General features: G+C 32.8%; 2 protein-coding genes across 2 annotated transcripts in view; one reads left to right on the plus strand and one right to left on the minus strand.

The window, feature by feature from the left end:
- Nucleotides 1-15,332, plus strand: part of GPR137C (G protein-coupled receptor 137C) — a 59,471-nt gene extending 44,139 nt beyond the window's left edge. The window contains 4 exon segments of the mRNA XM_037503346.1: nt 9,299-9,448; nt 11,219-11,344; nt 11,513-11,631; nt 12,548-15,332. Of these exon segments, the coding sequence (XP_037359243.1) occupies nt 9,299-9,448; nt 11,219-11,344; nt 11,513-11,631; nt 12,548-12,725 (573 nt within the window). The 3' untranslated portion in view covers nt 12,726-15,332.
- A 566-nt stretch (nt 15,333-15,898) lies between these two features.
- ERO1A (endoplasmic reticulum oxidoreductase 1 alpha) overlaps nt 15,899-26,216 on the minus strand; it is a 40,269-nt gene continuing 29,951 nt past the window's right edge. The window contains exons 11-16 of the mRNA XM_037503347.2: nt 26,073-26,165; nt 24,696-24,942; nt 24,186-24,255; nt 21,041-21,127; nt 20,824-20,957; nt 15,899-18,886 (exon numbers count right to left, since the gene is read on the minus strand). Coding sequence (XP_037359244.1) covers nt 18,826-18,886; nt 20,824-20,957; nt 21,041-21,127; nt 24,186-24,255; nt 24,696-24,942; nt 26,073-26,165 — 692 coding nt within the window. The 3' untranslated portion in view covers nt 15,899-18,825. The remainder of the gene's footprint in view (nt 18,887-20,823; nt 20,958-21,040; nt 21,128-24,185; nt 24,256-24,695; nt 24,943-26,072; nt 26,166-26,216) is intronic.

The following is a 26,216-nucleotide window of genomic DNA, read 5'->3' on the forward strand; positions in this document are numbered from 1 at the left end:
TTTTCAGTATCTCTTATGTTTCTCCTCAAACATTGACTTAGGGCCTCCCCAGTGGCGCACCGGTTGAGCGCTGGGTTGCGAAGCTGCCCGCAGCCTCTGCAGAGCCGGTTCCATCCCCGGCTGCTCCCCAGCCACCAGAGGAGGGTCCCACATGGCCCGCAGACCTCTCCTGCCACCCGCTGCTCCCCTCAGCAGTGTACTTCGGTCCTTCTGCCTGCTCTGCTCCCCGCTCTGCCTCTGATGAATTCTCTCACCCTCCTGCGCTTCTGACTGTACCCAGTGCTTGTGTAAATAAATAAATCTTTAAAAAAAAAAATTGACTTAAAAGAATAACCTCTTGCAAGATTAGTTTTGACAGCAGATAAATACGACAAAATTATTCCTATATCAAATGCTTTCATTTGTAAGGCAAAAATATAAATCTACAGACAATATACCAAATCAGTCTTTATGTTTTCAGTTAAATCAGTGGATTTCTATATTATTGGAAAATAACATGAATAATTTATTTTATGGACTTTCCATCCAGCAGGCATTCAGCAATGTCAATTGTTTAGCCTTTACTAGTTACTCAGCTATTGTGTGTGCCTTACAGCCAGTATAGTACAATAACAAAGCCTGTAAAGTGCTTGAATTTTTTTTTTCATTTCTGACTTAGAAACTTATAAAAATAATTTTTGGTATTTAAAATGTTCACCACACCTGCAATTTAAAATCTCTAGTTCTTTCACTTTAAACGCTGAATAATTGGTCTTAAAATGATGCTGCAACATACCTTGGACCAAAATGCTATTCAAAATTGTTCTGTCACAGAAGAAATAATGAGATAAATTATTAATATTAATAAAGCCTACTGAAAGATAATTTTCACTGTATTTCTTTAGATGAAACCAAAAATCTGTTTCACTCAGTACCTTTAAAGTAGATTCCTCTCTCCATTGAGTCAGAGACCTCTAACACTTTTATCTTCCCCAGTATTTTAGAGATAAGCAATGAAGCTGTGTTGAGAAAAATTCTTTTTATTGTGAGAAAATATACATAACATAAAATTTACCATTGTTAAGTGTATACAGTTCAGTGCATTAAGTACCTTCACATTGTTGTGCAACCATCACTACCACCCATCTCCAGAACATTTTCATAAATTCATACTGAAACTCTGTACCCATCAAACAGTAACTCCCCACTTAACCCAATAATTTATGCTTAAATATGAAAAAAAAAACTTTCTTAGAGTAAAATATTAACTTGTAAAATGCTTTACATCAAATTTTTTAATTTTTAAAGTTTTTGAACAAAATTGTTAGTCAGGGCCTCCCTGGTGGCACAAGGGGTTAAAATGCAACCTATGAAGTTATCCGTAGCCACACAGCACGAGTTCAATCCCCGGCCAGGAAGCTACCCACATGGCTCAGCAGACCTCTTCTGACTCGCCCGCTGCTCCCCTTAGCAGTGTATTTCAGTCATTCTGCCTGTTCTGTTCCCTACTCTGTCTCTGGTGAATCCTCTCACCCCCCACACCTCTGGCCTATACCCCAATTCTGTATGCATAAATAAATAAATCTTTTTTAAAAATTCTTAATCATAAAACAAATCTACAGGGTATACCTATTCTTGTTGCATTTTCACATAGATATAAGGAAAATAATTATTTATTGAATGATAATGAGTTTTTAGAATGGATACAAGTATAACTGAAGAAAACTAGCAATAACCATTTTTAAAAGTATAGAGAACAAACTGAGTTGATCTCTGAAAATGCACATATTTACCCTCACTTTACCATATCAAAAATTCTAGAAAAAACAGAAATACACACAAAGTGTTGACATCATAACATACTATGTAACCCCTGGAAAATTCTGTACATTTAAAAGAGAATGAGAACATTAAAAAAACAGTATCTTAGTGTATTTTTAAATAGTACTGATTTTGTTCTTTAAGATACTTGAACCACAATTAAAGACTTGCTGCTCTAGAGAAACACTTCAGGCAAAACAAAATGTATAGTTAAAAAATTCAATAGATCAGTTTAAATGGAATTCCAAAAACTAACTCAAAGATCACAAGAAATGATGGAGAGAGGAACAATAAACACTAAAAATAAAACACAAGATGGGTGAAAAGTAATGAATAGTAAAATGTAAGAGCTAAATACAAACACATCACCACTGTTTCTTATGTTAATGGACCAAACACTGAAAAAGTAGAGATGTCAAAATAGATTTTTGATAAAGCAAAACCTATTTATTGATATGCTGTTTTTCAGAGTGTGCTTTAAATATAAAGACATATATGAATTGAAAATAGATGGACACTAATGTATTATGCATTCAGTCAGCATAAGGAGGTGCTTTAATCTCAGATAAAATAGCCTTCAAGACCAAGAGCATTACGAGATATAAGGAGATACATTTTATTAGGAGACCAAGAGTATTACCAAATATAAAGAGGTAAACTTCATCAGGAAGATAGAAAAATCATAAATGTTTGCATGAAGCCAAGGGGGTAAGAAATAAAGGGGAAAAAAAGACTTAACAAAAGCATAAAAATTATGGAGGGGAATTCTCCACAATCATAGAGTTTTAATAATGCATCTTAAGCAATTGACAAACAGAAGCAATATAGAAAATTTTCTATTAATACCCTTGAACTAATTGATTCCCAATAATAGAATTTTTATCAATTGAACATGAAATAGTCCTCAAGATAAGCCTTACATTGAACATTATGACACATATCATTACATTCAAATTAAAGTCAAAAATTCATTCTCTGAATAGATCAACAAATTTGATGTACAGAAGGAACAGAATGTAAATACAAATTGCCAATGCCATCAATGAAAGAGGGAATATTAAAACACTAAAAAACTAAGATATTAAAAGAAAAGTGAGGGACTATTATGAACAACTCTTTATGGGTATATTTTACAATATAGGGGAAATGGACAAATTTTTTAAGAAATATAGGTAGCAAAATTGATAGAAAATAAAATACAAAATGCAAGTAGTCCTATATTTATTAAAGGAATTTAATTTGTTAGAAATAACTATTAAAACTCCAGGTGTAATGGCTTCCAACTGACTTTACTGGTTAATCCTATGAAATATTTAAATAACAAAACCAATAATAAACCCTTCTAGAAAATAGAGGAGAAAAGAACACTTCCTTTTATGATGACAGCATTACTCTGGTACCAAAACTTGGCAAAGATTACAAAACAAAAATACAAAATACTCTATATAAAATATTTTTAAAAAGCACATCATAATTAAAAAGAGTTTATCTCAGGAATGGAAAGTTGATTTAACATTTGAAAATCAGTGCAGTAGACCTGTCCCGTCTCACCCACTGCTCCTCTTATCGGTGTATTTCAATAAATCTGCCTGTTCTGTTCTCCACTGAGTCTCTGGTGAATTCTTTCATCCCAGAATAAATTAATAAATAATTGACATTTGAAAATCACTGTAATTCACTACATTAAGAAAATAAAGGATAAAAGACAATCATTTCAATAGATGTAGAAAAAGCATTTGACAAAATTCAACATGCTTCATGATTATAAAGATGACAACAAAATTCTCAACTAATAGAGAACAGAAGCAATGTTCCTCAGTCTAATAAAAATAACATCCTAACCTACAATCAATTTCATATTTAAATTATCAAATGTTCTGCCTCTAAGATTGGAAAGAAAGCTTGGATGACTACTTTTACCATTTCTATTCAACATTCCAATAAAACAAGAAAAAGAAAGGGAAATTAAGAAGTAAACTCTTGGGCCTCCCCAGTGGCGCAGCAGTTGAGCGAGCGCTGGGTTGCGAAGCTGCCCACAGCCTCTGCAGTGCCAGTTCGATCCCCGGCTGCTCCCCGGCCACCGGGGCGAGGGTCCCACATGGCGCGCAGACCTCTCCTGCCGCCCGCTGCTCCCCTCAGCAGTGTACTTTGGTCCTTCTGCCTGCTCTGCTCCCCGCTCTGGCTCTGGTGAATTCTCTCACCCTCCCACGCTTCTGACTGTACCCAGTGCTTGCATAAATAAATAAATAAATCTTTAAAAAAAAAAAAAAAAGAAGAAGTTGTAACCACTAGAACTAATAAGAATACAAGTTCAAAATGCAAAACTACAATATACCTTTCTGTATACCAGGAGCAATCATTAGGAAATGAAATTCAAAAAGCAAAAGCTACAATCGCATTAAAAACCAAATGCTTATCAATAATTTTTTTAAAAAATCAAACTATACCTCTTTGTATACTGGAAACTATGCTGTTTTGCTGAGAGAAAAGACCTACTCAGTGGAGTCCTTTGTTCATGGATTATAAGATGCACTATTATTGTAATGACGGTACTCCTCAAAATGATGGAATCCCAATCGTAATTCTATCATGATTTTTTTTAAATTAGAAATTGAGAGTTGATTCCAAAATTTATATGGAAATGCAAAGAACATAACTTTATTTAAAAAGTAGTGCCTTCCAATCAAACTTTCTGCGATGATGAAAATATTCTGTTTTTGTGCTGTTCAGAATGTTAACTTTACTTAAAAAGTAATGCCTTCCAATCAAACTTTCTGCGATGATGAAAATATTCTGTTTTTGTGCTGTTCAGAATGTTAACTAGTGAGAAGTGACATTGATCATGAAAAGTAGCTGATATGTCAGAGGCACTGACTTAGTTTAATTTAAATGTAAATACTCACATGTGGTTAATTGTTATTGTATTGGACAGTGCAGAAAGTTATCATATAAAAAAAAAGGAGGGGTTACAGTTTATGACTTAGAGACTTAGACAGTGTGCTCCTGGTATAAAATAGACAGGTCAATGGAACAGCACAGAGAGCCAAAACAATCCAGCAGGGAAAAGAAATCTTTTTAACTAGTGATGTTGGGATAAGTGTGTATCCATACAGAATGAGATGACCCTCTAACTCCACCTCAAACTACATGTAAAAAATTTTTTAAATGCATTGTTGTCCTAAATATAAATGAAAGAATTCTAAAGCTTCCAAAAGTGAATACCAGAGACTATCTTAACAACTTGGGTAAAAGCAGATGTCTTAGATCAGAGAATTTTTAAAAAGGGGGCAGAGTAAGTTGATTAAATTAGATTTAAGATTTAAAAAATTTCACCAAAAGGCAAGTCTAAAATGCAACGGAAAGCCACAGATTTGAAAAAATATCTGAATACATATATCTGATAAGGAACTCATTTCCAGTATATATAGCACTCTTATAACTCAAAAATAACAAAAAGATAATCCAATTGGAGTGGTCAAAAGATTTAAATAGATTCTTCACAAAGAAGAGAAATGGCAATTAGTACAATATCATTGGTCACTAGGGAAATGCTAATAAAAACCAAAATAAGATATCTATCAGCATGGCTAAATTTAAAAGGCTGACAAACCCAAATGTTTTCTAGGAGGTGGAAAAACTGGAACTTTCATAATTTGTTGGAAGTGTAAATTGTACATCCATTTTGGAAAAAGATCTGGCAGTTTGTTATACAGCTGAACTAATACCTACAAAATGACCCAGCAATTCCACTCCTAGGTAATTACCCAAAAGAAATAAAAAGCATATATACAGGAAAAGATTGGTATAAGAATGTTCATAGAAACTACATGAAGAGGAAAAAATGGATAAACAAATGTCATATAAACAAACTCATATAATCTTACAATGTAAGATTATAAATGTCCGGGTGCCCCCAAAACTGAAGAATTTCTGGGATGTGACATTTTCAGTGCTAAAACTAGGAAACTCTTGAGCAAGCCAGAATGATACGGTCACCCAAACCATCCACCTCAGCAACACAAAGACCTAACCACTGATAAACTAACAATATGGATGAATTTCACATCATCTGAATGAATGAAAGTAGAAGAGTTCATATTATGATTCCATTCACATGAAGACCTAGCATAGACAGAAATAAATTGGGGTAAATACAGAAGCAGGATACTCTGCATCCTGGGGTCCGCTGATAGGGAAGGGGTGTGAGGAAACGATCTGTTGTAATGGCAATGTTCTCTATTTTGGTAGACATTTGGATTGCACAGGTATAAGTATTTGTGACAACTCAGTGAATGATAAGCTGAGTTTTTGATAGTGTTCTGCAGATACCTCAACAGCAATGTTATAAACCAATGTTTCCTCAATTTAAAAAAGATAAAATACCTAAAATATTGAGCTCTAGTTAATAATCTGCAATCTGAAGTTAATTGTGATAATTAATGATAGACCCTAGAGTGAGGTAACAAGTGACAAGTAACTCTTACATGTCAAGTATGCAATATCCAAAAAAAAAATTGGTATGTACATATCAGAGACGGGAGAATAAGGAATAAGCAGCCATTCACAGAAGATTGCTCCTGAGTGCAATTGTTCTGACTCTATTCATTTAGGTCTTCTTAAACTTTTTAACATTTTCCTTGTTGCTGAGTCCATTTTTTTGTTTTGTTTTGTTATTTTGTAATCCTGTACTTTGCCGGAATAATCTTGTTTTCAAAATCAGTGGGCTTCTTTTATTGTTATATGTATGTACTTTGGCAGCAGTGTTATTTTGGTTTATCAATTAATTCAGTTTTATCTGTTTTTCTCACTACCTTTTTAAAAAAAAGTTTTTGTAGTAGTTACAAGTAAAAACAGTCTCACCATATTATAAGATATCTTTTTAGCAGTCATTTTATTTCGCAAAGCAGTAAATATAAACAGGTGGTTTTTAAAGAGGTAATGTTTACAGCAGTCTAACTTTTCTTGTTGCCATTTGTTTAATAATAGTACTTTTAAAATGAGATCTGGATTGATTTTGGGTGAACTGTGTTATTAACAACATTTATTTTTTGGAGTCACAAAGATAAAAAAGCATATTGTAAAAACCTTTAGCTTTCATTTTTTTTTAAATCTTGCTAAGGCTTTATCTATTTTCATACTTAATTTATGTTATGGTAGTGGGTTGGCTCAGAGAAGGTGCTCTGTTACTATCCTAAAATCTTTCAAGGTATTTTTCATCTTTTAGTTCTCTTACTGCTAAATGTGTTGCTCCGATGAGGAAGTCAGTTATAACCATGGTTTTTTTTTATTATTTTATTTAAATTTTATTTTTTTATTCCCCATATAATTACAACCCCCTTATTTTGACCCCAAGCCCTCCTTTCCCCCTCCCCACCCCCCATAGAGTGTCTCTGGTTCATAGTTGTTTGTTGATTTTGATATTTTCTTTCTTATAGTTATTCTTTTTCCTGGTCCCTTAAGTTTTCTAGATTCCTGCTATGAGTGAGACCATCTGGTATTTTTCTTTTTCTTTCTGTCTTATTTTGCTGAGCAGGATTCCTTCTAGCTCCATCCATGTTGCTTCAAATTGCATGTGTTTATATCTTTTTTGAATGCTGAGTAATATTCCATGGTGTATATGTACCATATCTTCTTGATCCAGTCATCTATTTTTGGGCATTTGGGTTGTTTCCAAAGCTTAGCTATTGTAAATAGTGCTGCTATAAACATAGCGGTGCAGGTGCTCTTTGGAATTGATGTTTCTGTGTCCTTTGGGTAAATAGCTAGGAGTGGAATTGCTGGATATCATATGGAAGCTCTATGTTTAGTAGGTCAAGAAATCTCCACACAGCTCTCTATAGTGGTATAACCATGGTTCTTAACCCTACCCAGTGCATCTTTCTAATGAGAAACATTTTTAAATCCTGTTTCTCTCCTAAAATTGATATTGTTTAACCTACCTAATTATATAACTTTTTAATGGAATTGCCCTAATTGTAATATAAAGAGGTAAATAATTTTTAGATTTCTCAATATGTAGATTTTGGTGGCATACTGTTTATATCTATACATAGAAACTGAATGGGACCTACAAATACAGACTGTTACAATGTGTCACCAACTGATGTATCTCAACTGATGTGTTGTTGTCAGTGTCATGGTTTTCTGAAATATTTAAACAATTATTGATAAATTACTGAACAAAATACAATACAAGTTTTCTTCAGCTTACATGTTATATGTGTTTCTGGAAATGCTGGCATCTATTAAACTGTGCAAACATAAATTTTGTTCATATGTAAAACACAGGTTCTGACTGAGATCATTACTGGTTTTCATCTTCATGAATGTCCAGGAAAGCAATGGGAAGTTATGAAAGTCAGAGGAGAATTCTTTTATGTGAAGGATTCTCCTGTGAATTTCAGGTCATTTACCATCCCTGGACCTGTGCACTAAACACCTCTATTGTTCTTTAATCATTGTGACAACCCAAACACAAATTTACACATTGTTTTTTACAATGGGTCTCTTTGGCAAAGATGCCACTTTTCATAATAATGTTTTTAGTGCATAAAGTAAGTAGGATTATAAAGGAAGCCAATGACACTGCAATACAGATCCAGGTTAAGAATTTCTGTAAGGAAAAATAATAATAATAAATAAATAAAATTAACAGGCAACTGTAAATCAGAGATATTCTGAGGGAGAGGGATCAAAACAGAGGAGGAAAGAGTACAAGGGACTATGCTGATGGTGCACAGGTGAATTGGTGGTGGGAAATTTACAGGAACTACACCTAAGAGGAGAAAGCAAATATTGTACAAAATGAACAATGATGTAAAATATATATATAAATAAATTTAATTTAAAAAAAGAATTCCTGTAAAAGGTAATACTGTATCTCTGTAATAGATATACCTCAGCTAAGAATCATTGTGTCATAAGGAATTACTGTATTTAGGGAGTCGGTGAAAGCCTTATTATTAAAATATTAAGGATTAGAAAGTGCATTTGGGTGTCTTATATTTTGTAATCAACATAATGGCATTAATAGAGGTTTTATATCAACAATAATGGAATCTAATAGAACGAAGCAACTAGCATAAGAGCTATATTTCTATTCTAATTTTGTATCTTATTGGAAATTAAGTGTATCAGATGGATTAAAGCTTTTTTTCTCATTATGCAGCTACCTCTCTGATTAATATAAATTAAAACTCAATTTTTTACCAACTTGACTATTCATATATTACTTAAGGGAATAAAGTAACCATGGCATAACAAAATTTTCTCATGCTGCCATTGAGCAAGTTGGCGAAGAACTTATCCACATTCACAAGGTAGTTTAAAAACACAGGAATAAGAATTACAAAATAAATAATCAAGAGTTTATTTCCACAGGTGCTCGCTCAATATTTTCTAGGAGTTCAATGCAAGAGGTGACTATATTATATGTGGAAGAATAGCTTGTCATGAAAAATGTGCAGATTATCCCAATGATGATTTTTATTTCTTTTAGGGTATGTCTCTGTGCCAGACTGTTGTTGTAGGCTGTGTAGTCATTCTTCTCTATTCTTCAAGAGCATGTTATAATTTGGTGGTGATCACCATATCTCAGGACACATTAGAAAGTCCGTTTAATTATGGCTGGGATAATCTTTCAGATAAGGTAAGTACCTACCATATATTGCCAATCTAATAATATGATAATGAAGTTGACCTTAACTAAGAGAACATTTTAAGTGCTTGACTTACAAACACTTTTATGGAATCTCTAGTTATCAATAATCGTATTTAAAAATGGTGTTTTAAAATCTCCATTTACACATGACCCTTAAAATCATTCGTCAGAGATAATTCTTCCCAACGGATTTTTTTAAAAATTTTTATTTATTTTTGCATAGAACTAGGGTGTCAACGGAGATGTTGGGGGTAAGAGGCCTCACCAGAGACTGAGTGGGGAGTAGAACAGGCATATCTACTGAGATGCACTGCTGTGGGAGCAGCAGGCGAGACAGGAGAGGTCTGCTGCATGTGGGTTAGCTCCCTGGCCAGGGATCGAATGCAGGTCTTAGAAGTGGGTCTTCACGGTGGCAGCACTAAGACTTAACCCCTGGCCACCAAGGAGGACCCCAAAGGAATATTTTCTTTTATAAATAATTCTAATAGTGTCAAAAACCTGTTGGTCATAAACCTATTTTACTAATGTTCTGAAGCATGGTATTAGCTATTGTTAGGAAAATTGATTGCCTGTCATTACCTAGTGAATATCTTCATTTGTTAAGGTGAAATTAATTCCTGTCTTACCCAAGAACTACATAAAATGTAAATGTTTGGTTCCACTTTAGACATTTAAATAATGACTCGTGAAAATCTGACACTATCCTTCTTGATAATGGGAGAGCATTCGTAGTTCCTTGGGTGTCTGGGTGTTTGTCATTGTACTCCCTAGTACTCTAGCTGTGTGTGTGTTTAATCTCCCAGCATTTTCCATTCCCTCCCTGAAAGTACAGTTTCACAAATCTTATATCCTATCTTTACTTAATGTTAAATGAACTTAGTACTAACTTTAAGGCATACCGAAATACCATTATTATCAGAATTTCAATTACCTTTCTAAAAAGAAGGTATTTTCACACACGGTCCCAAGTGGCAGATTCTCTTCACTGCTTTTACCATTTCCCTCCCCAACACCTAGAAGAATAGAAGCAAATTCAATATAGCATTCAGGCTCCAAATCTCACTTGTCAGTAACAGAAGAGATGAGCAACTGACATGTTACATTTCTCTACTTTTGTCACATAAGTGCTATTCTTTTGTCAATTACAGCACTTGAAACCAATAATCTCTTTTATAACTCTTTTCAGACTGTGGGACCTAAAAATGAAGTCACTCCCTATTCATATATTAAAATATTTTCATAAATCTATGCAGTGAAAAAATTAATAGCGTTTTATTCTAATATAAATATTAGAATATTTTAAGTTCTTTAAAGGATAAATACCTTAACATAAAAAAACACAAAATATGGAAAATTGGCTCAGGGCTTATATTTTTTTTAACATACCCTACCTGAAGCAGGTTAATTGTAGCTAGTGATTACTTTTACATAAAGCAGATTTAAAACTTGCTCTGTCGGGCTGCCCCAGTGGCACAGCAGTTGTGTGCTGGGCTGTGAAGCTGCCCGCAGCCTCTGCAGCGCCGGTTTGATCCCCAGCCCAGAGGGTCCCACATGGCGTGCAGACCTCTCCTGCCACCCACTGCTCCCCTCAGCAGTGTACTTCATCAGTCTGCCTGCTCTGCTCTCTCCTCTGATTCTGGTGAATTCTCTCACCTTCCCGGGCTTCTGACTGTACCCAGTGCTTGTATAAATAAATAAAATAAATCCTTAAAAAAAATAAAGAAAAATAAAACTTGCTCTGTCATACTCTATTCACAGGCTCATGTAGAAGACATAAGTGGAGAAGAGTATATAGTGTTTGGAATGGTCCTCTTTCTGTGGGAACATGTGCCAGCATGGTCGGTGGTACTGTTTTTCCGGGCACAGAGATTAAATCAGAATTTGGTATGATATCATAATATTCCCTAATGCCTGTTCTCTTTATTTTTGAAAATAATGGAACATTTATATTGATTTTCTACTTTTGGCAAAGTTTAAGACTAAAAAGCATTATAGACCATCTCCTTTCTTAATTGAAAAGTAAATCTTCATGCTCTAATACTTTGTTCACAGGCACCTGCTGGCATGATAAATAGTCACAGTTATAGTTCCAGAGCTTACTTTTTCGACAATCCAAGGCGATATGATAGTGATGATGATTTGCCAAGACTAGGAAGTTCAAGAGAAGGAAGGTAAATGTACTGAATTAGTATTGAAATATATTGAAAAGAACAAATCTAAGCTTTATCTCTAATATGGAAAAGGTGATTTGGTGATATATGTCAATAAAAAGATCAGGTAATATTGGTATGTTTAGAGCAGCTAATATTAAACCTATGGTAGGACCTGTATGGTAAAGAGCTATCATCTGATCCTAAAACCATATATTACATTTATTTGAGAAAAGCCTTTTCATTTCAGGATTCCTTAGGTGATTTAGCTGGTGGGGGAGTAGTAAGCAGGGAAAGGATATTGTTATAGTTATTATGTATGTTTCCATACACTAGTACTGTTCAAAATCTGCATGAGAATCCCTAGGGGTAACTCTTGGGACACTTAGGTGCCATAGGAAATCTTTCTGTTCCTTCCTTATTCCAAAATTACTTTAAGTTTAGACCTTTAGCTATGAATCAGAGAAAGTGAAAGTCTTAATGCACACCTGCATCATGCTTTGAGCTTGAATACAACATTTCCTGTAATCCTAAGTAACTGAGGTCAGTTTTCTGAGACCATTTATCACGTGAGATAGGGATGATAATAAAACTGATCTCATGGGATTGTTGTAAAGATTTAATGGGTGTGTACACAGATACATACACATATATACACATACATTGTATCTTAGAATAGTCTAATCTATCATAAGCCCTATGTTATTATCTGATAATTAAATTCTAGTTCTAAGTGGTATTTATCCATCCTTTTGTAATATATGATATAGAATCAAGGATGTTAGATAACTCATTAAATTTTGTGGAAAGTCATTCGTTATTTGGGAAAAAGTCTATTTTAATATATTTGCTACTAACTGCGGTTACAAAATTCATTGAAAGCTGAAAATACCAACGTGACTTAGTCCTGTGGCTTTTTGCCCTTTTTTTGTTGCAGTTTATCAAATTCGCAAGGTTTGGGCTGGTATGGCACTATCACTGGGTGTGGCAGCAGCAGTTACACAGTCTCTCCTCACTTGAACGGACCTCTGACAGATACTGCTCCTTTGCTCTTTACTTGTAGTAATTTAGATATGAACAATCACCATAGCTTATACGTAACGCCACAAAACTGACAGCGTTACCAAGTTGTGATTCTTTTATTGTTTTTCACGAATGTGTATATTCAACATGTTTAAATTCCATCCACATAAACATTCCTTCATCTGTTACAACTGAAAATAAAACCTGGAAATGTGGCTGTGTTCAACAGAGGACCCAGCTGTTACTTGTGACCTCTTCATAGTGAAATGAAAAGTTTGGAGTGGAAGGGCTGTGGGGTTAGAACTTAAGGCTCCTGAAGGTCTCCAGATATCCTGATTTTGGAACATCAAATGTATATTTGCCTAATTGCACTTTTATCTTTGTTTTGAAAGAGTACACTGCAGTCCCCAAAGTCATACTCCAGTGTTACACTGGGATATTATACTGTACACCAAATTAGGAGGCAATTTTCCTGTGAAAATTAAAGCCTGTATATTCAGTGGTGTACTCTATGTGGAATTCTTATCCAATAAAAATTTTTAGTGTGAACAGTGCACACAATCAAGGTATAAAAATGCATCATTCTTTTTAAAAATCTAATTAAAAATACATAATCATGGAGGAGTTCTTTTAAGCATGACTGTAAAGTACCAAATGAAAATATTCAAACAATCATTTTAAACAATTGTCAGTAGTAACTTTTACAGTGATGACCAGCAGTGTTCTTTGGAAAGTCACAGTCATTTCTTCAATAGGAAAGTATACTACTAAAAATTATGTGGCTACTTGGAGTAGAATCAGTTGTGATTATTTTGTATAAGTCAGATATATGTAGTAGTTTAAGCATGATTCTTTAAGAAAGCAATAGTGGTTTTTGCATAGGGAGATTTTGGTAGAAACTTCTTGGGACTAAACAGTTTACAGATGCATTTATGAATTATTCATAAAATGTACAATCCTAAATTAAAACATCATTTCAAAAAGCCTTCAATTTAGCTGAAACAAGGTACAACTGATCTTACCTACTGAATCAGGATTGTCCTCAGGTAAATGTTTAAATCATTCATTATTTCAGCAAACTCAAGTGCAATACTTTGTAAGATGTAATTCCTCCCTTAGTTTTCACATATTTTTTATCTTGTCTATGGGCAAAGTCAAATTATATTCATATAAATTCCAGCACTTGATTAAATGGGCAAATTTAAGTAAAGGTACTAACTAGGTCAGTATAAAACCAGTGGTTAATAATATTGGAATACTTTTTAAATTACATTAAAACTGCCTTGAATGTCTTTTCCCAAATCCAAAAAAAAATAACTAAATATGCCAGCCTAAGGTAATAGCAGAATTTAAAATGCACTTTCAACCAGTGTCTATATGGAGTGAAGTAGATGCTGAATACCTCAAGATGCCAAGGGAATATTTGGAAACTTGTCACCATGTGCTTAAAAATGACCAATTGTATACAATTGTCTGCTGATCTGTTTCTTCAGAACTGGAACTAATACAACTGTTTTTTGGTATTCTGCTTTGATTAGAAAGTTGTTTTACTTCCCTCATACTTAAAATACTTTTCAGTTGTTAAAAAAATGATGCAATAACTTCACAAAAGTATAAACAAGTACAGGAAACCCCAAGGAATAAATTTTATATACTATTGATCTTTTGGGAAGCTGGCGCACAGATGAAATGTCTTCATTTTATCGTATAAAATGACTTTGGATTCAATCAGAAGTACAAACTCATGTTACTTTGGGTTTGTTAAAGATAAATTTTCATTGTAACCAACTATCTGAAAAGTTGTATTACAGAAAGTTAGCCTTGGTATTATGACAACACAATGAGCACTTGAGTATATTTTGATTACAAGTTATTAGATTTCATTTCAGAATGCCAGCTATTAATTTTCCTAATGTTAAGTATTGAATTATCTGAAGAAATCTGTGTTGTCTTGACTAATCTTTGGGGTTCAAAGTGATAAATATTTTCAAAGTGATAATTGTTCCTATTTGAACAGGTAAGCAAAGATTACTTGTAAAAAATATTTCAGAGAAAATAACTTGCTTCTTACAGCTGTATTAGTTGATTCTTCCAAATTTGAAATTAATCACTTTATTCTAATCACTGACTACGGTACCTGAATTCTTGCATTTTCTTCTTAGACATATGACCCACAATACATCACCAAAGACAATGATTAAGCTTCTGGCCCAATTTTTGCTTAAAAATTCCAAAGCACTAGGAGCACTTTAAGTTTGGTCTCGAAAGAAGTAGTTGTTTGTAAAATCAAAGGGCTACCGATTCCCTGTTCATCCTGCACTGAAGCACATGATGACAATTTCAAACTTTGCTTTTTTGTTCATTATTTAGAACAGTGAATTTCATTGCTTAAATGTGTAATTTTACAGTGATCAGCAGTACTTGTTTTTATCGTTTCATTTGGGTGGCCAATAATTTTGAAACTCTTACCACCCATTATAGCTGGTTGTAGTTTTATGAAAGATGTAATTTATAGCTGAAGTGGCTTTTTTATGCATAGCTGCCTTTTTTATTGTTTAACAGTGTTTCTCAGCTATATAATCAGTTTCAAACTGGTTGTAAAGTATAGCTGCAGCCAATGAATGTATTTATTTGTTGTTTCACTAAACCGTAACAAAACACTACTGTTAAAAATAAAAGTGTTTGTGCTTTTATTTGGAGGTCTGGTTTTCTTAACATCTCTCAGTTGACTATACTGATTGCGTTTCTGTCACATAAGGATAACATTCCTTAGTGCTTCCCTTGAAAAAAGAAATATTAGGAGTTACAAATAAGTCAATTAGTGGGTTTATAATTACATCTGAACATCATGTCCCTTAGTATTGCACACTAATTTCATATGACATGCTATACTCTTTAAAATACCAATACATTGTTAGGTTTATGCAAATATTAAGCTAAGAAGAAACTGTGTATGAAATAACTCACAACACCTGTTTTTTTCTCCTTAGAATCTTAAATGGAAATAGATTTATCAAGCCCATAATCCTGAGCAACTATTCTTTGATTATACAAGAAATTCACTGAGGAATTGTGCCTTGTCCCCCTAAAGAAGAATTCTTACATTCTTCCATAGCAGACCCCTATTATAACTCACCAAAACCACACCAAATTTTGAATACAATTGTAGGACTCCCCCACCCCAAACTAAAATCCACAAGTCCTTGGGCATCTATTCACTATGCTGTGAAAGAATTTTTGAAATGAAGTTGTAACCTCTAATATAATGAAATTGTCACTTTAAAAGCAGTTTTTTCAACAAGCATTTATTATGTGTTCATATGCCAAAAACTTAGAGATGCAAAAATGGATAGTTTTTTTTCCTGCCCTTAAGGAGCTCACATTCTAGTAAAGGAGGCTTTAAAAAGCAAAAATACAGTACAATAAGTGAGACACAATAGAGGTAGGTTGTAATTACAGTGGTGACACAAAAGGAGTTAGATGACCTTCCTTGGATGAGCAAGGGAGATTTTATAGAGGTGATTCTTTAAGCTGGGCCTGCAATGATACAGAGACATTTCTGGGGAAGGGTGGCCAGGGCACTTGATGCAAAAGAACAGCACGCACCAAGGTGTAGTGGCCTGACTGGTGTATCAGAAGGACTGTAAGTCTGTTTTATCAGAACATGGGGGTGGGGTGGGGTGGTAGACACAATTGAGGACCTTGTACACCAAAGGGATCTGACTTTCTCCCGAAGGTTCATGAAGTCACTGATGGTATTTAACAGGGAGTGCTTTTTGAAAGCCAACTTGGATAGCATTGAGGGGAGAGAGCCAGGTATGAAGAAACAGGTCTAAGTGTAGTACTTTAGGGAACAGCAATAGTAACAGAAAGAGTGATGTATCAGAGATAAAGAGAGAAAATCCATAGCACTTAGACACTAACTGGATAGGAGGAAGGTAAAGGAGAGGAATGATTCTAGAAAATTTTAAAGATGGTTCTGAAATTAACCAAAGTAAGGAACAAAAGCATAAAAGTAGACTTTGAGGAGAATGATTTTTTTTAAGACACACAGCTGTATTGAGAAGTCTGGGCTAAAGATGATGATTTAGAAATAACTGAACTGGAATTACCTAAAAGTGAGAAGTGGTGGTGGTTAAAAGAACAAGGGAAGCCTCAGGAATAACATTTAAGGAAGCTAAAAAAAAAAAAAAAAAAGGAAGTGTCCGGGAACAAATAAAACAGAAGGAACCCAGGAGGAAAAAATGATTTTATACAAGACTTGTGATGAGTGCCAAATGCAGGAAAAAAAAGTCAAACAGAAAATGACTTATGAACTGAATTGTGGATTTAGAATTGGGGTGTTTTAGTCAAAAGACGAAATTGTTGAGAACTATAGAGCTGAAAGCCAGATTTTAGTTAAGGAGCAAGTGGGAGGTGACAAAGCGAAGATTGGAATATTGTTTCAAAAGATAGGCTGTTAAAAAAAAAAGGAACAGAGGGATGAGAATTAGAGGGATATACAGACAAAATTACCATTTAAACCCCTCTACCACATTTTTCAGAGTGCTATAAATGTCCTTAAGCTTTTATATATGGTGCTCACTTAATAGTCCTTGAGTCTCCAAGAACATTGACTTAATTAGTAGGTTAATGTCTTCTCTCCTACTCAGAGAAAATGAAGAGGGAAAAGAAAATACAACAAATATTGTTAAACTTGGTTCTGTGGTTATTCATTTAAAATATACTGAATACATTGTCATACATTCATTCAAAAAATATTTATTTTATACCCACTATGCCTTTGGCACTATACTAGGCCTTAGGGACTTAGAGAAGAAAAAGTTTACAACATTGTAAAGTGATATTTCTAAAACATTATATAAATAAACCCCACTTTATCAATAATGTTAATTCTCAACATGGTATACCTGCTAAGACATAAGGGCACATGATTTTTGAGGTATACAGTTTCTTTTTCCCCTAAAATTACCATACAACATAAATTTCTAACCCCCTCCAAATTTTAGTATCATTGAAGTGCTTTCACTGAAAACCTCCCAAACTGAAAAAGGAAATAAACTTCAGACACAAAAACAAAAATTACACACCCTATGACTATATAGATCAAGCATAAAAAGGGTAATAAAACTCAAGAACTTTAGATTGGAACTTGAAATGATTCCTTATTCAAAGGTGTATTATAGTATCAGATTTTTTTTCCTTAAAAAAATCATTAAAAAAACTTTATTATTATACACAAAGTACTTAGGTTTCAAAGGGCATGATGTAACTGATTTTCAAAAGATTGAAGGAGAGAACATAAAAGAAAAAAGCAATACAAACAATTGTTGAATCTGAGTAAAAGAGTTCTTGGTTATATCCTGGAAACTTTGTTGTAAATTTGAAATTATATAAAAATAAAACACTTTGCCAAAATTTCATTCAATATTAGGGAAAGTATTATGAGAATAAATATATAAATCTATTCAACTTTTCACAATGTTCACAAACCCCATCTGCCTTTGAGTTGTCACTGCATCTTTCTATACACCAAAACAACCCAGTGAAAATATCAGTTTAATTCTACAAATGATTTGTTTCATACCAGTGTATTTGGGGTTACCAGATGAAACAAGGACTCCCAGTTAAATCTGAATTATTTTAAATAAGGAAATTTTTTTCAGTGTATGTCCCAAATATTGCATGTAACATACTTGTATTAAAAACCATTTGTTGTTCATCTGAAATTCAAATTTTATAGGACATTCTATATCTTCATTCACTAAATCTGGTAACCTTAAATATACTAAAAAATTTTAGGTTGTTAATTATGGGCCATTCATAAGGCTTCTTAGCATTTTCCTATTAAATGGTTGTCACATTGGCCAGTATTATTTACATAGCATCTTACACAAAATTCTAGTTTGAGAGAATTAATACCTCATTTACTTAGTTTTACTATTTATGAATTTAATAATCCTGATTTTATTCAATTTGTACCACATTATCAAATATTACTTTTACTCACAATATTATACATAGACCACACAATTAAAAAATTGTTTCCTTAAAACAATATAATTCTCCTTTTACAAAAGCAGCTTTATATAAAATGTTTGGCTTAAGACTGTCATTGCTTTATGCCTTTGAATGAAATTCCACTCTTTGGCCTCCATTGTCCAAAAACAGGCACATTTGAACTTGTTTTCTTTAATGAATATTTTGTAACAAGTTCCTGAAGTTTTCTAATTCTTTCACACTTGTAGAAATTCTGAAACGAAAGAAAACATTCACTCAGAAGCGAGCTTATATAAATTTTCTCTTTAAGTTACTTTGCATTTTTAGAGAACAGAAAAATTTTAAAGTAATTTATTTCAACGAATTTAAAAGTACACAATTATTTAATTTACTTTGATTTACTTTAGTTCTTAATTTGACATGACAAAATAATACTGCCAAAAATTTTAAGTATACAGAACTTGTTAAAATTTTATAATATACAGAAGTATAAAGTACATAAACAAAAAATTCATATGCATTCAAAAGAATATATTTAGTATCACAGCATTAAGGTATGTACTTAGTATGAAATTACTTAAGTATTATAATACTTGGGCATTTTAAGTATTTATAAGTATACCCATATGCTTAGTATTTAAAATACTCATTTAAAGTATAAAGTATATAAATATCAAGACATATATTAAATATGCATACATATATGAATTCTGAAAAAAATTAACATGCCATATCAAAGAATCAAAGCCTCGGGACTCTAAAGAGTGAAAATAATAAATGTATAATATCCACTAATTTTTATTAAAAAAAGTTTGTCCATTAGGTCTCCTCTCCGCCATGAAATAACACTGTTGAAATACAGCCATTAAGAGTCAGTGTGTCTCAGAAATATCTGGCATGGTCAAACAAACTGAGGGCAAAAATGATCTTTAGTAATTTCTAACTTTGTTGAATGCAAAGAAGATTTAGGGCTTTTTCTTCTCTAAAGGTTAAACCAATTGTATTTTCTCATTAAAATATAAATGTAAAAAGGAAGAACACTGGTAAAAAAGATTTTTCTTAAAAACTACTTTGGTCAATGAAAAGTTTCTTATTAATAAAAGACTGCAATCAAAGTTTTAGTTATGATTACATAGCTAATAAATTTAATACAGTGGGATATTAAAATATGTTTAAAATAAAATTATATAATTAAGTGTAATTATTACAACTCTGAAAAAAAATAATACACACACACAAAAAAAAAAGTCAGTGTGTTAGAGAAATAATTTTGAAAGTGAATCACTTCAAACCCAAAATATTAAATCATAAATTTTAAAAGTAAAGAAATACATGATGCAAATCTGAAATTTATGATATAATGCAATGTTACTTCAATTAAAAAAATTTAGACCAGTGCTATAAACCAAATTATGTTCCCTACAAAATTCATATGTTGAAATCCAATATAGTTTCATTTGTAAATAGGGTCCTTTAGGAGGAAATTAAGGTTAAATGAGGTCATTAGGATGGGATCTTAGTATAACTGCATTGGTGCTTATAAGTACATGTGCAACTTATAAGTACTGGAATCTTGATCTTGGACTTCCACCTTTGAAACTAGTAAAGAAATAAATTTCTATTGTTAACATTCCTCCCCACCCTGCCAAAAAGAAAAGAAATGCAGTCCTTAGAATATATTATAAATATATAAATCTCTACATCTTTTATATATTATAGGCCATAAGGAAATGCATCCATACTTAAATTTTATAATCTAAGTTCCTCATTTCAAGCGTATCCTCTAATCTCTTTGGTGAAAATTATTTTTTAAAGATACATTAACATTTTTATAAAATTATGCTTTCACAAAGAAAATTTACATGCACGACTATATTAACATGACTTTTCCAAAACCTTCAAAAACATTTTTGGACAGCACAAAAAACTATTTTTAATTAGAAAAAATATATAAATTTAATAAGATTACTACTGAAGACCAATCAGTAAATTAGTCATGATTATAAAAGTCAATAGCTGAAAATAATAACATCTAATGACTGTGTGTGTGTCTACATAAATATTTGATAAGATCATAAACCTTTATGGCAAGATAATTTCACTTTTTAGGATATTCCTTACCACTTTTATCTGAGAGTATCTATGTTACATTATACTTACTTGGTTAGCAAAAGCAATTTTCAAACTAACCTGCCAAATGCATTAAATAATGATACTATTTCTTGTCTGGTGAGATGGAATTCATAACTGGGCCCACTTTCTGGCATATTTGCTATCAATTTCTCAGAAAACAAGATCTTCAGAGCTGTTCCCAAACCTTGAGTCTGTAACAGAAATAAGAAAAAAAGAACAATAAGATAATTCTTTGTGCAAAGAAAAAAAGTAAGATCGAGCTAGATTTGCTTACCTGAAGTTTCCCCCATAGTCGACATTTAAAACAACCAACACAATCCATGATTCTTGAAATATTTCTAAAATGCAATCGAAATTCCTCCTAAAACAAATAAGAAACAATATATAGTCAAATACTAAGTATTTTTGGAGTGCCTTCTATGTGCCTGACACTGTGCGAGGTGCTATATAGGGTACCAAAAAAAGGGAAGAAAATTAAAATCAACATTCATTGGGCATGTCCTATACACCACAATCTATATATACAATTTTACTTTGTCTTCACCACAAATCGCTACTAATATCCAAAAGTAGCTATTAATATAATTTACACCTAATGAATTTTAAAAATAAGATTCAGAGAGGTTAGGTAATCCCCCTAAATTCCCATATCCAGTAAACAGCAAACTTAGACCCCAAATCTACCTGACTCCAAAGCCAAACTATCCACAAATAACAGTAACTGGGTTGAGGTATTGTATGTGATTATTATATGTCTTTATCAGGGGAGGGGAAACAAAAGTTGATTGAAATCATTTACCAAAGTACACAAGTAAGAGAGAGAGAAGGGAGGCCAACAGGAGGGGAAAAAGGGCAAAATGAAAACTTTTAGTCTCATAATAGCTAAATTAAATCCTTATTGCTGATACTAGGTAAAACATTCAGATTTTCTTTTATTATTTCTAATATTATCATTAACATACAGAAATACATAGACTATAGTGAACCTCCAAGTACTCTGCATCAAATTTTAGAAAGTACAGTTGAAACCCTATGTGTATCCCTCCAACATCTTATATATTCCACCTGCTATAACTATTCTGAATTTGCTTTATTATTCCTTTTTCATTTTTATACTTTAAAGAATGTACATATCTGTGAACACTAGGCTATTATATTGTTTATAATAGGGCAACATGTATCCAGCTCATCCAAAAGTGTCAAGAAAAAGGGAAAAAGTAGGGAAGTCAAGTGACTCCCTCTGGAATTATAACGGAATTCCAAGCTATCATACTTTATGCTGGAAATTTTACATATACATTTCAGGTGGAACAGTCATGAACAAATTGGCCTATATCCGGGGAGAATAGTATTTTTTCTCTTTTATTTAATGTGATAAAGTGCACACCTCAACCAGAAGAAAACAGGATCAAAGATGCAAAAATGGCAGTATGTCATCAAAGATGGGAACCACTATTCAAAGAGGACCTCAATTTGCTCTGGGGTAGTCTTTTATTCTGATGTTTTATTCAGATTTAGACACTAAAATGGCTATACCATATAGAATACATTTAATAGGACTGCAGATCTTGTATCTTTATTCATTTAATAGGAAGATCAAATTACTAAAACCAGTTGCTGCAATATGTTAACATTATCTGATGTTTCTGTATGTTCTGGACTGAGTTGAATGAGAAGTAATGCTAATTTTAAACCTACATGAAAAAGCTTCACCTAGCGATAACACTAGATTTGGGTGACTTGGTATAAGGTTTCCTACAAATTTGTATTTTGACCTTGAATTAAAGAAAAATCACAATTTTTACTAGAATAACAGAGTATAAAAGTTTCTCTAAAGTAGCTTTTTCCATCCTATAAGGCAATGAAATCTGGAAGATTTAATAGTTGTTATAAAGGTTTACAAAATCCATATGTAGATAAACAATGTATATAGGTGATGCATACATTCAATAAATTTCCAGATGATAGAACATGTTATGATCAATAACAGATAACTTTCACTTTAAAAGTGTTACTATATGCATAAAATTAAAACATTGTGAGAAATATTTCTAATCTGCACATTATTAAAAGAATGGTTACCAAAACCCTCTCAAATACACCAACAAGTGTACTAAAAATAAGGAAAATATTGAAAACAGTAGAGAAAAAAGTTTTATTATAGCATCTTCCCCTCACCTCTAAGTTCCTGGAAGCAGTTTGGAAGGTTATATAAGCACAGAGATTTCTAGCAAGAATGCATTAAGTAAAGTAGGAGGTAGATAGGAGGTCAAAAATAACCATTATCTAACAGCAAAAAAAAAACCCTGAATGCAAGAACGTATATTATTTAAAAGCTACATAAAATCAGGTCCTTTCTTTCAGAGAAAAAAGTAAGAAACAGACAAATAGTATTTGTTATACATATTCTGATGAAATCAGATCAAGTCCATTGCTACTGAGGGCCACCTGCCTTTACTAACCTATAGTTCTATAATATAACTGTGTCCCCAGAGTAGAAATCCATTGAGGGCACGAGCTTTCCTCCCTTTAATGACAAAAATCATGCTGTGCACATAGTGTTTAATAAATCTTCCTAGTAACATTTTAAATTTGTAGTATTTTGAAGCAAATATCCACAAAGATGGTCTTGCTTGAAGTCAGATCTCTATTAAAGAGTTGAGACAAAGACTGAACCCTATGATGAGTTATTGGGTATCCTGTTCTCTTATGGTTGCATTCTGGCATTCCTAAATATCTTTAATTCCCAGGAAATGAGATGAATGACAAAACAACACTGTTTTCTCTCCCCTAAAGAGAAACCTTTAAACAAAATCATTTTCAGATTTCAGCAAAAGCAGACTAATACAGTCACAAATGCTCTAGAGCCCTTCCCTTTAATATATAACCGCTGTTTCTGACATACGATCATTAATGTGAAAACCATCTGTGGGGCCTCCTTGGTAGCCCAGGGGTTATGTCTCAGAGATATCACTGCTGTGGCCTCAGTTTGATTCCCACCAGGGAGCTAACCCACATATGGCGCAGCAGACCTCTCCTGTCTCGCCCGCTGCTCCTTTTAACAGTTTATTTCAGTAAATCTGCCTGTTCTGCTCTCCACTCTGTCTCTGGTGAGTCCTCTCCTTCCTCCGCACCTCCAGCCTACACCCCAGTTCTTCTATGCCTCCCCCAAAAAAAAACATCTGTGAAGTATCCAGTGAAACAGATTCTAGTTATTACTTTGAACATAATACAAACTAATCTTAAGTTGGGCCTGCCTTTGAACTTCATTTTTTTTAAGAAAAAAAGATTACAATTCTGATTTTTCTTAAAATTTCAAGTGCAGAATCCAAATGTAATAAGTAGGAAAACAAGGGCTTATATTTATACCTGCATAAGAGTTTATATCTACAAATTAAGTTAATGTGTAAAATAATTACCTTTAGTTTGCTTGCTTCTTTTTTATCCCCAGCAAAAAAAGAATTCTCATCAAAATGCAAAGGAAATGACCTGCATTTTTAAAAAGGATATTCATTTTCATTTATCATAAAATGTTAAAAGTCCTGCTAATATAACTGGTCAGTGATAAATAATAAAGAATAGAAAATATGGCAAAATAAATACCCCAATACCCTGAAACAAATTCTTATCATCAAATGTAAGAGCTATCTGTATTATATAGTAGGATTTGGCACCAAACACAATCTCTTCAATTTTATATGAAAATAATGCAAGCTTCAAGTAGTTAAAGAAAGGCTCTTTAAATATATATGCCTGTTGGCACCCAGGTGAAAAATAAAACTAAAACAAAATTTAATTCTAAAAGACCTACGAGCAAAATCAGGTGTTAATATTCTTTAAATAGTTTCACTTTTCTAAATTGAATATTTACAATTTAATTTTAGATACCACTTGTCACTCTTCTATTAATGTTAAAGTTTATAATTTACTTGATTTCATGAAGTATGTCCAAAAGTAACATTTTGTTTTCTGTATCCTGAGCTTTATTTCCGGTAAAGAGCTGAAAGTCTGGACGCTCAAAGAATGGTAGCACTTTTGACAGAGCCTTCAATTCTATTAAGTAGAGGAAGTACAAGTTCTTAAGCCTTCTTGGACCTTCTCCTTCAGTCAAAATTCCATCAAACCGCTGCTGAAATTCTGTAATGTTGTGTCCCCATTTTTTTTCCAACCAGGTTTCTGAGAAGAAGGAATTAAGTAAATATTAAAAGTTGAATTTTAAAATTAAGAAAGTTTCATTTTTTTATATTATGTTATTTAATGCCTACAGAAGTTAATCTCATTTAATATTTTAAAATATATAATAAATATCACCATGAAAACGTTTTTTCATAATTTAGCCTTTAATAATTCTACCTTAAAATTTTTTATTAGCTAATTTTTTTCATTGTGGTAACTCAGGATTCTCCCTATCAGGTATGCAACCACCACCAAATCACCCTTCCCTCTTGCTTCCCACCCACCACCTCCTCCCTGCTTTGAATACATCAGTTCTTTTAGTCAGTTTTCAAGGACTAGCTTCTGAGATTGTCTTTCTCTGGTTCTTGGTTTGGTTCCTCTATATTCTACTTATTACTGACACCATGCAGTATCTCTCTCTCCTTCTGTCTTATTTCACTTAGCATTATCTCTTAAAATTTTCTCTCTAGAACCCATGCTTAAAAGGAAAATAAAGTCAGTGTTTTACCGAGACCAACTTGCTAAATATAATCATATTCATAAAATAATACACAGTTAAAAAATGACTGAAACTTGTAATGAGTTTGAAGTTCTATTTAAAATAGAAACAAACTATATTTTGTTTCTGTGAGCTAAGAAGTAACTTAATTCAGTAGAAATATGTTACTGATGAAAATCAGCCATGGTCACATCTTTTAACAGCATTCGTAAAGCATAAAGAGCAGCAGTAAATGCTTTTACCCATTAAATTCCAGGTCTGAAGCTGGCAAATGAATAAACAGGCTCTGTTACAGTAGTATCTAGTGAATAATACACTCTAATATTTTAATTCCCACAAGGAAACAAAAGAACATTTCTAAAGTGAAGTGTATAATTTTGAGCAGCTTCTTCAAAGATGGTGAAGAGCTTGGGACATATGAACTATTCCTTACAGTATCTATATCTGCTACATTCTTGATAAGCTAGTTACTACAATAAAAACAAAAATAATAAAGATTTTAAAAAAGAATGAATTTTTACTACCTAATATTTAAATGTATTAGTCTCTTCCCATTCAGTAAAATACCAAGACTATTTTAAGAATAACTGAAAATAGTGTGGTAAGATGAATAAAAGTGAATGTCACATACCTTGTAGAAGATACCGTGCACTCAAATGCACATTAATGCTTGCATGTAGGCCAGATATAAGTCTGTAGAAAGCTCTTTTCTCTACACAGAGGCCTAAAGTAATTTGGAAATGAAAATTTCGTATGTGAAATATATAAAATATGC

This window comes from Talpa occidentalis, unplaced genomic scaffold, assembly GCF_014898055.3.
Source record: "Talpa occidentalis isolate TD23 unplaced genomic scaffold, MPIMG_talOcc4v2.1 talOcc4.11, whole genome shotgun sequence".
Taxonomy (NCBI): Eukaryota; Metazoa; Chordata; class Mammalia; order Eulipotyphla; family Talpidae; genus Talpa; species Talpa occidentalis.